General features: G+C 37.7%; 1 protein-coding gene across 4 annotated transcripts in view; it reads left to right on the top strand.

The window, feature by feature from the left end:
- The window catches only part of LOC150077228 (uncharacterized), a 221,082-nt gene that overhangs the window by 125,105 nt on the left and 79,236 nt on the right, over nucleotides 1–16,741 (top strand). For all 4 annotated transcript variants that reach the window (XM_090386898.1, XM_090386899.1, XM_090386900.1 and 1 more), the window contains one exon: nucleotides 7,369–7,572. In XM_090386898.1, the coding sequence (XP_090243024.1) occupies nucleotides 7,369–7,572 (204 nt within the window). The remainder of the gene's footprint in view (nucleotides 1–7,368; nucleotides 7,573–16,741) is intronic.

Consider the following 16,741-nt stretch of genomic DNA (forward strand, 5'->3'; position numbering starts at 1 on the left):
CATTTAGGCCTAAACTTTGAACAGTATTTCTTAGTTGGTATGAAAAGCCCAGTAGATTCCAAGATTAATTTCTTGAAAGTTTACATTTAGAATTTACTATTGGTAATATAATCAGTTGGTCCCACTGTATGGAATTTAAAAACTGAGACCATTGTAGTCACCTATACGAAAGCAAAAACCCTTCCCTTTATCCTCGATGGTTGTTATTGTTGTTGTGTTTTTTTAGGAGCATTAGCAACTAAGGCCATATTGCTCTGGGGATATGCGGTGGTCATTCCCTGACCTTTCCGCATCCTCCATATTAGGTGGTCACGGGCTTGAACCCTGGTCTAATCAAGAAGCATGTGCTACGCACTGCTGCTCCTGCCCACTTGGCTATGGAGGCACCCAAAAATCTTGCTAGTGTGTGAGTGGCCAACCAACCCACAAGTTCCAGTCAATATCTGGGAAGTTAAAATCCCTCATTATAAGATGTTCTGATTTACTTGCCCATTATTTCTCTGTACAGTTGTTTGTTGTAAGCCTCAGAGTCATTAGGCCTATAACACACTACAACCCTCATTTTTGCTTTCCCAGTACATATGTCACACTGAATTGACTCAATCTTCTTTCATGCCTCTTGGATAGAATTCCTTATTTTGAGTAGAAAATCAGGCTTCTACTTCATTAATTACCTCCTAATTAATCTGAAATATGTAACCCCATAATGGTGTCTTAATTTTAGAGAAGAGGAAGGTCTGAAGTGAGCAGTCAGGAGGATTAGATGGGTGCTGCAGAATTGCATGGCTGCATCTGATCGAAAAGTCCAGTATGAGAGGAGCATTGAGAGATAGGAGGCTGACACCTTTGGTCAGCTTTCATTGTCTCTTCAATTTGATAACCTCTCTTAACTTTTCTGGACTTCCCTTTTTTTCTGCTTACAGATAGTCTTTAGCAATGTAATCTGTAAGGAGAAAAAAAGAGTTGCAGAAGTCTGACAATATGACTTTATTGGCAAACAGTTTTGAATCTTAGCCTCTTTTTGGAGGTTGGTGAAGATAGTTGTTTGCTGTTCTGTGTCCCCCCCCCCCCGAGTCAACATGATGTACCCAGCATTTATCCAATCACAATCCAGCCAAAAATCATCAACACAATCTCGGTACCTATTGGGATGCCACCTTAGACATTCATGAACTCGTGCATTATGTTCAAATGCCCATGGCTAATGCTCACTTCATTTGCTATAAAATTTATAGTTACATCTGCCTTCAAGGACTAATTGTTCCACTTTAGCAACAATGGCAGACTCTGTAGCTGAAATGGGTCTCTCTTTCCTTGGATTATCATGCACACTGCTTTATCCACACCTGAACTGTCTTTTCCAATTTTTTATAGTCTCATATGATGGGCAGTCCTCCAAATATACAACTTTATCTCTGCACAGATTTGTTCCTTCATTTGCATATTCAAATGAAGTAATTTTTTAATGGATCAGACCATCCTTCTCCAGCATACCACCCCTTGCTGTATTCGTGGTTCTAGTTTAGTAACCAGTTGATCTAGAAAAGCAAATTAATATATATTACTTACGAGACTTAGTGATATATATATAAAGGGGTTGGACAAATTAATGGAAACGCCCAATATGAAAGTAATAGTTTTTGTAATGACTGTATGATGTATTTATGAATATTCAGAGATAATTTTTTTTTTTTTTTGCAGGTAATACTGTGAAGGAGAGACAATAAAAGCTGATGTTTATTTAGAGGTGATATGAAATGGTACATAAAGAAAATGACCACCCCGTCTGAATTCCAAATAGGTCAAACTGCTGATTTGTTTAATGTATCCAAAAAAAAAGTCGCGAGTTAGAGGTTGAATGTGAAAGTGTCTGCAATTCTGCCCAGACACAATAGGAGGGAGTATATGATGAGAGCCTTGTCAATCAATTCGACCCTGGAGAGATTGTGCAAGGCTCAAGGGGTAGAATTTTTTTTCAGCCTGGTCTCTGCTTGTTGACAAGAGAGCGACTGCTTCTACAGGGATGAAATACACTTAAAAAGAAAGGGTGCAAGAATATTTGCTGATGCTATCTAGGCATTGTTAGGTGGGTCGGAAAACTGCTAGCGTGGGGGGGATACATAGACTAAAACGTTAACAGTGGCCTCAGGCAGAGGAAAAAGTGATTCTTACACTGCTTCTATTAGAATGGACAGCAAGGTAATGGAGATTTCCAGGACTGCTGGGAGTCATAGTGGAACAAGCAAATACATGGGCTAGGAGTAGGAAGAGGTGCATGTATACCAATGCTAGGAGTATAGTTAATAAATTTGATGAGCTTGAAGTGCTAGTCAAGACATCAAAGACAGATATTGTTGGGATATCAGAGACGTGGTGTCTCACAGATATAGGCAGTGCAGAGTTGGAATTTGGGAAGTACCACATGTATAGGAAGGGTCGAGGGGTTATGCTGTTAGTTAAGAAACACATGAAATCTAAGGAAGTGCATCCAATTGATGTTGGTGGACAATGATGAGTATAATGAGCAATTGTGCAGAGAAATAGAGTGGGCCAGTAAATCAGAATGTCTTATAAGGGGAGATTTTAACTTTGATATTGACTGGAACTTGTGGGTTGGTCACTCGCACACTAGCAAGACTTTTGGGGATTTATTGGATGACTGTTTTCTACAGCAACATGTTCGAGAGGCAACCAGAGGGAGTAATACTCTTGATCTGATTATCAGTAGTGATTCTTCATGCATTAAGAATCTGCAGATAAAGGAACCACATGGGCGACAGTGATCACAATGTATTGATGTGGGAATTATTTAAGGTGTAACTACCATCAAGGCTAAAGGGAAGGGCTTTTGCTTTTGTAAAGGTGACTACAGAGGTCTCAGACAGTTTTTAAATTCTGTACAGTGGGATGAACTGATGATGTTACAAACAGTGACTTCTTCAGGGACTTAGTTTTGGAGGCTACTAGGCTTTTCTTTCCAACTAAGAAATACTGTTCAAGGTTTAGGCCTAAATGGATGTCAGATGAATTAATGAGACTAGTGGCAGAGGAGAAGAAGAATGTATGGGATGCATATAAAGTATCAGGTGATACAGAAGCCTATGGCAGGTATAAACTAGTCTGTAATCAAGTCACAAAGGAGGTTAGGCAGGCGAAGGCAGATTATGAGAAATCTTTGGCAAAGGATGCAAAGAAAAATAGCAAAGACTTCTTTACTTAAGTAAACTCTAGAAGGAAAGGGATGAATCAGATTAGACCACTTAAAATAGATGGGTTGACTATTGATGATCATGCTCAGGTAGCTGATAAACCAAATGAGTATTTTGCATCTACATTCACACATGAGGAGTTATTTAATGAGGGGAGTGACAGAAGTTTATCAAACGTTAACAGGGAGCGAAATGATTTTGTAATAACTGAGAGCAAAGTGGAGGAGAAATTGTTGAAGTTAAACATAAGGAAGGCACCTGGGGTGGACGGGATCTATCCAGTTATATTAAAGGAGGCAGCAAAGGAAGTTAACCCTTAGCCATAATTATGAGAGCTTCCTTGGACTAAGGGGAGGTCCCCATGGGCTGGAGGTGTGCAAATGTATCACCAATTCACAAAGGAGGTTCAAAAGGTGACACAAGTAACTACAGACCTGTTAGTTTAACTTGTGTTCGGGGGAAAATAATGGAATCACTGGTTAAAGAAGCATTGCAGGATCATCTAGACAAGACTGTAGTAATAGTTAAGACACAGCATGGGTTTGTCAAAGGGAGGTCTTGTCTGATCAATTTGATTGCTTACTATGATGTGGTCACAAAGGAACTGAATGCCAAAAATAATTTTGATATCATATACTTGGATTTCAGGAAAGCTTTTGATACTGTTGTACATGGAAGACTGCTTTACAAATTGGAGGGGTATAGCATCAAAGGTAAGCTGCTACAATGGATAAAGGGATGGTTGAGTGGGAGACAACAGAGAGTGGCAATGAATGGACACTGCTCTTTTTGGATAAATGTTATTAGTGGAGTTCCCCAGGGTTCGGTGTTGGGCCCATTGTTGTTTTATATATTTATCAATAATATTGATGAAGGTATATCAGGTTTAATGTCCAAGTTTGTAGATGATACAAAGGTTGGCAGGGTATTTAATGACTGTAATGACAGTACTCCAACTGGATCTAGATAAGTTGGGAAAATGGGCTGAGAAGTGGCAACTGGAGTTTAACATTGACGAATGCAAAGTACTGCATATGGGTAGCAATAACCGAAGAGAAACGTACCAACTGGGTGGTACTACACTCAGGGAAGTGGAACGTGAAAAAGACCTGGGGGTAATTGTGCAGCCAAATATGAAGTTCGCTGAGCAGTGCAGACTGTCTGCCAGGACAAGTCATGGAGTCTTGTCAATGATATATAGGAATTTTGCTAGCAGGGACAGGGAGGTGATTATCCCGTTATACAAGGCAATGGTCAGACCACACCTAGAGTACTGTGTACAGGTCTGAAGGCCTCATTTTAGGAAGGATGTAGAGTTGCTAGAACGAGTACAAAGAAGGGCAACAAAGGGGTGCTCTTACCAAGAAAGGCTTTTAAGTCCTGCAAATTGCAGTGCCTGGAGAGTAGGCACCTGTGAGGTGATCTGATTGAGGTGTATAAGGCCTTGAATGGGTGGAGCAAGCTGAATGCTGATGGGATTCTTTGTCTTGCTCAGACTAAGAACCTTGAGGGGGCACAGTTTCAAATTGAGGAAAGATAGTTGTAGAATAGATGTGTCGAAATTTGCCTTTAGCCAGCGGGTAGTTGATTGGTGGAACAGGCTTCCATCTTTTGTTGTGGAAGCTAATAGCCTAAATAAATTTAAGGCTGAGCCGGACATGCATTTGGAACGAATGGAGGGATGAAATGGGAGGGATTTTTTCTTGGCTGATGCTGCATAAGCTTGCTTTCTTGCATCATATGCCTCTACTAATGCTAATGCTAACTGGATCGAAAGTAATGTCTGCATTCAGCAAATATGGAAAACAACATCTGGTGGGATGAATTATAGCAGAAAATTGGAACTGACTGGAAGAAACTGATGGACACTAAAAAGGATGTACCCTGAAAACATAAAATTTCTGCCTCAAAAATAACTGCAGAGCTAAATAAGAGTCTTGGCAATCCACTTTCTAGCAAAACAGTTCAGTGAAAACTTCGTAAAACTGAAATTTATGGCAGAGCTGCTATTGACAGGCTACTGATTACTGATGGTTAATTCTAGAAAAGGATGCAATGGAGTAAGGAGCACAAAAACCGGATGCTTGATAATTAGTAGCATCATATTTTCAGACAAATCATCATTCACACTTATTGCAACATCAGGGAGATTTTGTTTGGCAAATGCCAGAAGAAGTGCATCATCTTTGACTGTCTTGTTCTGTCATTTGTAGAAGAGAATCAACAGTGGTTTGGGCAGCAATATCTTGGTGTTCTTTGGGTCCTGTCATCACCCTGAATGGGCAAATTACTTCCTCTGATCACCTTGATATTGTGAGGGATCAGGTTCATCTCATGGTGCAAACATTGTTTCCCATAAAAACACACCATGTTTGAAGGTGATAATACTCCAATACACACAAGCAGATGTGTCCAGTCTTGCTTCGAGGAGCGTGAAACTGAGGCCAAGCATATGCTGTTGCCTACACAATTATCAGCCTTAAATGTTATTGGGCCACTGTGGGCATATTTTGAGAATAGAATCAGAAGAAGATCTCCTCCTTCATCACTCAAGGAGGTTAAAACACTCCTCCATGAAGAATGGTTCAGTATTCTTCTTAAGACAGTTCAAGATTTATTTGAATCTATTTCACACAAAGGGTGACCTAACACTGTGTTATTGCATACATGTAACTGTTATCACAGGTGTTTCCATTATTTTGTACATCCCCTGTATATTATCAAATCTCTAAATCAAATTTCTAGGCAAGGGTAAATATTGGCTGTCACTCGTTTTATTATTACTTTTTTAATTTTAAAATTAAGATAAAACTAAATTAAATAATGATTCATATGATCTTGATGATTTCATTCATTAATAACTTTTACTATATCTGCAAACAGTAAAGAAATGGTCGAGAATCGAATCATATTGCGAAACATGTTTTTGTATATATTTTTTTAAGAAATGTTATATATAGAAATGAAAATTAGAACTTATTAATTAGTTAAGAAAATTAACACTTCTTCCTGAATTGAAACAATGTCTTTTAATACAGGCATTGTTTTGAATGGCTTCCTCTTATCTGACCATCACTGAAGCTTATCCACTTATTTTGGTTGAGCACTGCCTGGTGCTGGTCATTTACTGCCTTCTTAATTTTTACATAATCTCTGAATTTTGACAGTATGCATACTATTCCTTTGTCACTGTCATTTAAGAGTATCACAAATAGGAAGTCTCAGCACCTTGTGGGAAATCCTATTTCTAACACCAGTCCAAACTGAAGATCACAACTGTTTGCCTCTTCTCCTGTAGCCATCTTGTAATCCAAGGTTCAAGGTACCCATGAATCTGACTTGGTGCAGCTTATGCAGTAACCTTTCGTACAGACTCATTCATATAAACAATATAAAAATTATTTCCTACATCCCATTCATGAGTGATACTGAAAAAATAGAAAACCAAATTAGTTAAACATGATTTTCCTTTTACAAAACTATGCTGCATATCCTTGAGATGCCATTTCTATTTTAGTTCCCCTGTGTTGCATTTTTTGTCATTGCTTCCATAATTTTCTCTATGTCAGTCATTCTGACTGACCTGTAATTGTTCATTTGACTCTTAGTCTTTATGGATCACCTGGCCTCCGTAGCCGAGTGGTCAGGAGCGGGAGTGCAGTGGCACATGCTCTTTGAGTAGACCGGGGTTCAAGCCCCTGACTGCTAAATATGGTCGATCTGCCAACCCGCACTGGACCAGTGTGGCAGATTATGGTCTATTTCCCTCAGCATGAATTGTTGAGGAGGCTTCCATCTTGCAGTGGGTTGAAAATGGCTGCAATTTACTTTTTTTACTTTATGGATTGGCAATGTGTTAGTGCTCCTCCAGTGCAAGGAAGTTCTCCAAGTTCCAAAATAAACTTAATGGTTTGATGCATTTTCTCATCACCTTCCTCAAAATTACTGTATACATTCCACCAACTTCATTGGCTTTCTAAACTCAAGTTTTCTAATGATGAGCAAGCTTCTGTAATTTCAATATTGCTAATTTCAGATCATTATACCGATGGTGTTTTCAGTTGCAGTGCTAATATAAATATTCATCTTATTAATGATTGATATTAATGCTAATATAAATGGTCATGTTAAAATTAACCGTGTTTTTTATTAATCATAGTATACCAGTGGAAACAGTATTAAAAGAAGATGATGAAGAAATTATGGTCCCACCTACAGATGAAAATAGTAAAGACAAAAGCCACAAAAATATATCCTCTCCAGCATCAACACTTTATGATATATCCGGAGAAAGTTCTTCTGCAAAAGATTGTTGGAGAAATGATATGACAATCTGTAGCAGTGCAGAAGCTCTCCAAGCAGTGTATGTGTGCAAGTCTTTATTTTAAAAAAAGTAGATTAGAAAAATTTTTTTTTATAATTATTTTTGCTTATTAACCTTTTAATGCTATAATAGGCATAACTAATGATTTGTTGTTGTTTTTTAATTTTTAAAAACTAAACAACAACAAAAACTGAAGCATTAGTTTTTGTTGTTGTTTTTTAATTTTTAACAATTTTTTCAATTTTTGAATTGTTTTACGAATTTTAGAAAATTGATCTGATTTTTGACAGTAATTTGATACTAGAGTTTTGAAATTGGGTCAAAATAAGAACAAATTAATTTTTTTTTTTTTAATCATGTATAAATGAGACATTTTCTTTGCAAATGATAGAACATCAAGAAATAAACTGTCCTAACACTTTATACACCACAATAGATAATTTAATAAATTGTGTTACAAAATCTTTACAAAGTTCATTTCATGTGAACGAGATGGTTGAGTTGAGTCAATCTCAACATTGCATTGAGAACGCAGTGTTGAGTCAGTCTGGTGTGACATAAGCACTGGGAAATCAAAAATGAAGGTAGGAGTTTGTTATAGGCCTAATGACTGTGATGAGTACAATGAACAATTATACAGAGAAATAGAGTGGTTCAGTAAATCAGAGTGTCTTATAATGGGGGATTTTAACTTCCCAGATATAGACTGGAACTTGTGGGTGGTCACTTGCACACTAGCAAGGCTTTTGTGGATTTATTGGATGATTGTTTTCTACAGCATCACGTTAGAAAGACAGCAAGAGGGAGTAAATTCATCTTATTATCAGCAGTGATTATTCATGCATTAAGAATTTACAGATAAAGGAACCACTAGGAGGCAGTGATCACAGAGTATTGATGTGGGATTTACTTAAAGATGTAACTACCATCAGGAGTAAAGGGAAGGGTTTTTGCTTTCGTAAAGATGACTGCAGTGGTCTCAGAGATTTTTTAAGTTCTATGCAGTGGGACCAACTGATGATTTTCCCAATAACAAATTCTAAATGTGAAGCATTCAAGGAAGTAATTTTATAAGCTACTAGGCTTTTTGTTCCAACTAAGAAATACTGCTCTAGGATTAGGCCTAGATGAATGTCAGATGAACTAATGAGGCTAGTGGCAGAGAAGAAAAACGCATGGGATGCACATAAATTGTCATGTGACACAGAAGCCTATGGTAGATGCAAGCTAGTCTGTAATCAAGTCACAAAGGAGGTTATACAATTGAAGGCAGATTATGAAAAATCTTTGGCAAAGGATGCAAAGAAAAAAAGCAAAGACTTCTTTACTTATATAAACTCTAAAAGGAAAGGGATGAATCAGATTTATCCACTTGATATCAATGGTTCAACTGTAGATGATCATTCTCAGATAGCTGCCGAACTAATTGAGTTTTTTGCATCTACATTCACACATGAGGAGTTATTCAAGGAGGAGTGGGCCAGATGTTTATCAAACTGTAACAGAGAGTTAAATAATTTTGTAATACATGAGAGCAAAGTGGAGGAGAAATTGTTGATGTGTAACACTTGGTGTGAATGGGATCTATTCAGTTATATTAAAGGAGGTAGCAAAGGAAGTAAGCAAACCCTTAGCCATAATTATGATATATTCCTTGGACTCAGGGGAGCTCCGCGTAACCTGGAAATGTGCAAATGTTTCCCCAATTCACAAAAGGATGACTCGAATAATTACAGACCTGTTAGTTTAACTTCTATTCCGGGGAAAATAATGGAGTCTGGTTGATGAAGCATTGCAGGATCATCTAGACAAGACTGCAGTTATAGTTCAGACACAGCATTGGGTTTTTTAAGGGAAAGTCTTGCCTGACCAATTTGATTGGATACTATGATGTGGTCACAAAGGAACTGGATGCAAAAATTAATTTTGATATCATATACTTGGATTTTATGAAAGCCTTTGATGCTGTTGCACATGGAAGACTACTGTAAAAATTGGAGCAGTATGGTTAAGTTCAAGTTGCTACAATGGATAAAAGGATGGTTGAGTGGGAGAAGGCAGAGAGTGGTTATCAATGGACACTGCTCTTCGTGGACTAATGTTATTAGTGGTGTTTCCCAGGGTTCGATGTTGGGTTCATTGCTGTTTTGTATATTTATCAATGATATTGATGAAGGTATAGCAAGCTTACTGTCAAAGTTTGCAGATGATACAAAGGTTGGGAGGGTTGTTAATAACAGTAATGACAGTATGCTGCTGCAACAGGATCTATAATAGTTGATCAGATGGACTGACAGGTGGCAACTGAAGTTTTAACATTGACAAATATAAAGTACTGCATATGGGTAGCAGTAACCCCAGAGAATGTACCAACTGGGTGGTGTTACACTCAGGGTAGTAGAGAATGAAAGAGACCTGGGATTAATTGTTCAGTCAGATATGAAGTTTTCTGAGCTGTGTAGACAGGCTGCAAGAGTAGCTCATGGTGTCTTGTCAATGATATACAGGAATTTTGTTAGTGTAGATAAGGAAGTGATGTCCCCTAATGATTTGGCTACACCTTGAATACAGGCATCCTCATATAACCCAGTACTTCTGCAACATGGTTTTGCTCTAAAACGGTTGATAAATTGCAGCAATCCTCACACAAGGTGGTATTTATATAACGCGGTTAGAGAATTGCGGGAAACCTTGCAGTACACAGTATTTTTGAACTGTTGTGCGGGAGGGAACCCTGCTATTATGCTAGATATAATTTTTCAACATTTCCATTCCTTATTTGTGAATCTCCGCTGTTGACTCGCTAGTAATTATTGCCTTTGTGATATTTTTCTAAAGCACATTTCTGGAGGTCACTACATAAACAATAAAAATAATTTACAGTTTCCAGCTTAATGAGCTTTTCTGCTAGTGCAATCAGTTATAATCAGGTAGTAAACTCATTCTTATTGCATTTGCAATAGTTCCGATAGCTGGAATTCTGTGGGTTTCCATGTTATTATGGTGAAACGTATTTACTCTTCCATGAAATATTCAATCATATAAAAAACAAATTTTCAGAAACTCATTACTCCGTATCTCATTTGCACATATCATGTTTGTTGCAACTTGTGCGTGATGCCCATTAGAATGCTGAGTTGGCACTTAATTTCTTCACATTCTCTGTACTTAGCACACATACAAAGACATTCTCTATGGCTTGATCATGTCATGTTCCAGAAAGATCCACAAACTTGTCAGATTTTGCACATTTTTTTAGACTGTGATGCATTGGAGAATTGCCCCATTCTATTTTCTCCCAGCCCACAGCACTTCCGCTACTTTGTGCAAGTTGCTTTGCTTCTCTAGTCTGGAACATGATTTCCTTTTAAATGCAAATTAACAATAAAAATTAATAAGATTTACAAATTTAATTGATTAATTGATAGTACTATACTAAGCTAACAGATTCCTAATACAGTGCTATGTAATACTCTATCTAGTTTTGCTTTATACCTTACGCTATCAAGTTCAAGATATACGTTACACTATTTTGTATCGATCTAATATACTACAGCAATGATGGCAAGTTTCAAATGGTACCAATTCTACCGGAACTAAGTAATAATCTGCAAAATCGCTATCAAAATTCAAAATAAACTTATCATTACTATGAATATAAAGCTACTTCTAGAAAATAAATTAGGTCAATAAAACTGCAAAAATTTAAGAAAAACTTCTCTATTAGCTGGAGCTGTAAAAACTTTGCCCACACCCATCTTTGGTCAAAAACTAACTTTTCACTGATGTATCTATCAACTCAAGGCAGAATGCACAACATATCTGAATATGCTCTGTACTATCTCCTCCAATTATTGGGGAGCAGATAGAAGCACTTTACTCTACCTTTATGCAACACTTGCCTGGTCCATACTTGAATATGGTTCCCAAGTCAGTTCCTCTTCTAGTAATTCCGTTCTTTAGTGGCTTGATTCAATCCACCACAGAGCTATCCATGTTGCCACTATGACACTTCATACTTTCCCGATCCAAAAGTCTTTATATTGGGACAAATGAACTGCCATTGATATGTCAATATCAGCAGTTATTGTTATAATATGCTATAAAAATAAAATCTCTGCCAGACCGAATATAACCGAATGTCCATATGTGGACATTTGGTTATATGTCATGATGAGAAAATCTATATAATGCATGCAAAACTGCCAGTCATCCTTTTGGCATCAGGATCCAAGGGCTAGTTCAAAATATGAACTTTACATTGGATAATATATCCTTGTCAGCCAGGCAAATTCTTCCTCCCCCCATGGAATATGTGACTTCCATCTTGTAATTTTACTCTTAGGAACTGGCTGAAAGTTTACACGTCTCTGTATGTATATCGGTAGTTCTTTGCAGCCCACAGAGTTGAATATCTTAGCTTCTTGCCAGTATATACAGATGGCTAGAAGTCTGAAATGTTTGTGGGATCTGCTTGTGTTTTCCTGAGCAAAACTGTTTGCATTTGGATTCCGTATGAATTTAGTATACTGTAAATAAGAATGGAAGACAAATTTCCCCTTATTCAAAGACCTTTAAATTCTACTCATACATTTAATGATTCTCAAGATTGTGAACAAACTGGTAGTGCAGCTATCCATGACTATCTTTTTGGATTAAAAGCAAATATGCTTGATGTTTTTATAGAGGACTCTACTGTGACACCTCTCATGTTTGTTGAGATGTCCAAAAATTGGAACAATATGGAAAGGTTAGTGATAGATCTAACTATAGAGAATGAAAAGTTGAGAACAAAATTAAATAATCTTAATGTTGAGAGGAAACAACAAAATGTCTTGCTAACCGTTTTGGCTCCCACCTATGCAGGTGTGGTTGCCTTAGGCACGGACAAACAATCTCAGAGTGATTGTTTGCCAGTTAACTTACCGGATGTTCAAACAAAGTAATTTACTCATAGTTAAAGCAAATGCAGATAGTAATTGTAAAACTTGTGAGGAAGTTAAAGCTGAAATTTCTAGTCTTAAACCTGAATTTAAAAAATTAAAGATTAAATCAATAAGAAAAATAAGAGAAAAGGGAGTTCTCATCGAAACTGATAACAGCAAGGATCTAAATAAACTTGAATCCTGCCCTAAGTTCAAGAAGTTAAAATTTTCTGTGGATTCCCCTAAAAAATTAAATCCAACTGTCATAATATATGACATACCTAAAGATGTCAATGACTCTGATTTTCTGGTAGACTTATTCAATAAAAACGTTGTGGATTATGAGATTTCCCAGGAAGATTTCGAGTCTGTTAAGGTTTGTTTTAAAATCAGATCTCGGAACAAAAACAATCAACATTGGGTTCTTGAGATCCCAAATAAAATTAGGAGTGTTTTTGGCTTCAAATTGCAAGGTTTTTGTCAGATGGTCTGTCCATGGTACGAAGGATTTTTCACAGCATCACGCTGTTTTAAATGTCTTAGCTACAAACACTCGGCTAAATACTGCCACCAGTCCAAGTTTACCTGCGGACATTGCGGTGACCTGAGTCACCAAATTCAAGACTGTCCTAAAATGGAGGAACCTGCTGTTTGCCCAAATTGTCAGCTTAAGAAAAGGAATGCGGACCATTCCTTCAAGGATGTTAAGTGCCCTGAATTTGTGAAAGCCCAAGAGGTAACAAAAATTCGGACCGACTTTACCTAACTCTGGAATGTCTTATTTATATACTTTACAGTTAAATTGTCATTGATCTTTATCGGTTTTAAGTGATCTTTCTAAGTTAACAGTCCAACACAAATTTCAACTTTTAGGGTTACAAGAACTGTATTCTTATAAGGGTGTGGTCAAGGGCCTCCCTCTCAGCTGTTGCATTATTTCTTCAAACCATGTTACGGTCGGTGACCAGGGTAATGCCACTATCAGGGTTTGGGCCACCCTGGTGGTTGCTGACCCCCCCTCATTACTGTAACAAAAATTTCTAGTCTTTGCTCCACACATGTCGCATGTGCCTGCTTGGAAGGCTGTTTTTGAAAAATTTATGTGGTTTCTCTGTATGCTCAATGTAGTCAGGCCGGCAGGCCATAGAGCCATTTCTGAATTACATGGAAGACGTTTTGATCCATTTATCTGGTTTCCCTGTAATTTTTATGATGGATGCTAATGCTCACTCCCAGCTTTGGAATAGCCCTACTACAGACTCTAAAGGTGAGCTTTTGGAGGAGCTTATTCAGTCCAATAACCTCACTCAGTGGAATACCCAGGCCATTCACCTACTTTTGTTTCTTCTCTGGGTCAATCTTATATTGACATTACCCTTTCAAACTCTACTCTTGGTTATGGCATTTCCAACTGGCTTAGCCATACTTTGTGGTGTTCGAGTGACCACAGTGTCATCACTTTTATGATCAGTCTAAGCAACAATCCTAGGGTTATGAGGTGCTGTTTTGACTTCCCGCGGTTTAAGACAAAACACATTGATTGGAATATCTTTGATGCAAAGGTTTGTAAGCTTATTTCAGAAGAAATAATCGTCCAACTTGGCTCGCTTCCTGCTGATATGCAGGTTTCTAGGGTTCAAGAGATTCTAATCACTGTCTGTGAGTCCACTCTAAAACAGAAAAAACGAAAAATGGATAGTGTTTCATGGTGGACCCCAAATCTCACAATTCTCAGAGGAAACTTACAAAATGCTCGTCGTAATTTTCAGAGAGCAAAGAGAGCTAACAGGCCCAGAGATGAGATTGACAGACTTGGTGAGTTGTATAAATCCAATAGATGGAGTTATTTCAATACCATTTTCCAAGAGAAGAAACTTGCCTGGGCAAGGTTTGTTCAGCTTAACATAAATGAAGATCCGTGGGGGGTTACCCTACAAACTTGTTACTAACAAGGTTCATCCCGGCGATGTTCTTTTTTCAATTATTGTAAATGGTAATGAAACCCTGGACTGGAGTTTGTCAATTAATGCCATCTTGGACGGCTTGCTCCATGAGGTCTTCTGCCTCCTGTGAAAACACCATCCAAACTACAATGAGATTAGATCATTTATCATACCAAAGGCCCCAAACCAAAGCTCCTTTTACAGATACTGAGCTGGAATCTGCTATCTCAATCTTAAGGGATGATAAATGTCCTGGACAGGATCTCCTTGAGGTTTCTGTACTTAAAAGATTTTGGAAAAATTGCACATTAATTATATTAAATATTTTGAATGCTTGTCTGTCTTTTGGATTATTCCTGCTGGTGCCTCTTACAGGCCCATTGCACTGCTGCCCATCCTTGGCAAAGTCTTGGAAAAATTAATTGTTTCTCGTCTTCTTAATTACTATTTAGACAGAAACCCAAGTTTCCCACTTCAATTTGGCTTTACACGTAAAAGGTCTTATGTCGATGCTATTTGTCTGGTTTTGAGTTCTGTTCAAAATTCCAATTCTAAATATGTCCTTGGTCTCTTTGTTGATTTCAAAGGGGCATTCAACACTGTTTGGTGGCCAAGTGTCCTGGCGAGGTCCATAGAGGCCGGGGTCTCTGCTCGTATTTACTGTCTCCTTTCGAATTACTTTGATTCTCGCAGCATCACAGTTTCCTCAGGATTCTGCTCTATCTTCAGATCTGTTTCTAGGAGCTGCCCTCAGGGCTCTGTTCTTGGCCCTGTGTGCTGGAACATGGTCCTTGATGGGTGGCTTTCGGTTGATTGAGACAACATCCTTCATATAGCTTATGCAGATGACCTTGCTATTCTGATTTTTTGTAATTCCTGCCGAGAGCTAGAGTGCAGAGCAAATGAAGTCTCAGAGGACTTGAATATCTGGTGTCAAACACATAAACTTCAAATCTCAACAAATAAAGCAAAACAAACGTTGCTAAAGGGCTCTCTTTAATGTGAATAGACCACCTATTTTGAAGTTGAATGGAGAAGTGATTAGGAGTACTTGGCAGCATAAATACTTAGGAATTTATTTTTTTATTTTGATAATAAAATAAAATTGTGCAGAAGTTTGCCTTCAGCCAGCAGATAGTTGATTGTTGGAACAGGTTTCCACCAAATGTAGTCTGAATAAATTCAGGGAAGAACTAAACGAACTATTAGTGGTTTAATGGGAAACAGGTAATATGGGATGGGTTCCCCCCCCCCCACTTTGGCTGATGCATAAGCTTGCTTTGTTGCATCATTTTCCACTGCTAATACTGAAATCGCATTCTTTTTACTTATATAAAGAGAACTAAGGAGTATATTTATTTATATTCTCCTTAGCTCTCCTTTTGTGGATTAGCAGGAATTTCCTTTATCTTATTCTACAGGTTATGTTGCAGTGAATTTTCAATTTTTGAGGTTCTGCTGTTAATTTATTTTTCTAATATTACAGATAAATTAGAAATGAATTGCTGGATTTTAAAAAAAAAACCTGTAGTAAGCATTATTTTTCTAGTCAGTTTATTGAAATTTGTTTTATTATCAAATATGTTGTTCAATGTATATTGTGCCCATTACCTGAAGTTTTGCATCTATAAAGTTCATTGCCACAATTCCAGACACACAAAGCACAAGCTGAAAAACACTCAATTAATTTTGAATCAACATCCAGTGCTGCATACAATCTCCCTTTCACAATGTCAGAATTACATCATGCTCTAGCCTCCACTAAACTCAGTGCAGCAGGGCCAGATGGAATACATTACATCATGATAGCAAAACTTACTGAACCCGCACGCAAGATACTATTACTGCTCTACAACAGAATATTCAAAGAAAACACTTTCCCTGACAAATGGCGGCATGCTTATGTTTTGGCTTTTCCAAAACCTGGAAAAGATTCTACAAATCCACAGCATTATCGACCTATTGCACTCACCAGCTGTATATGCAAGGTAATTGAAAAAATGATCAACGCCCGGTTATCCTGGTTTCTAGCTCGAAATAACCTTATGAATCCAGTGCAGTGTGGCTTTCGTGAAGGTAGATCCACTCTTGACCTTTTGATTAAGACAGAAATAAACATCTGTGACGCCTTCGTACTCAAAGAACATCTTGCGATGGTCCTTTTTGACATTGAAAAAGCGTTTTGACACTGCTTGGAGATATGGTATAATGTGAAATCTATACGATCTGAGATTACGCGGACACCTACCACAGTTTATAAGAAACTTCCTACAACACCGCTCATTTCAAGTTCGATTTCACAACCACTTATCTTCAAAGTTCATACAGGAAGAAGGAGTG

Source organism: Mastigoproctus giganteus, chromosome 12 (genome assembly GCF_048544385.1).
Source record: "Mastigoproctus giganteus isolate SK-2022 chromosome 12, ASM4854438v1, whole genome shotgun sequence".
In the NCBI taxonomy this organism is placed as follows: Eukaryota; Metazoa; Arthropoda; class Arachnida; order Uropygi; family Thelyphonidae; genus Mastigoproctus; species Mastigoproctus giganteus.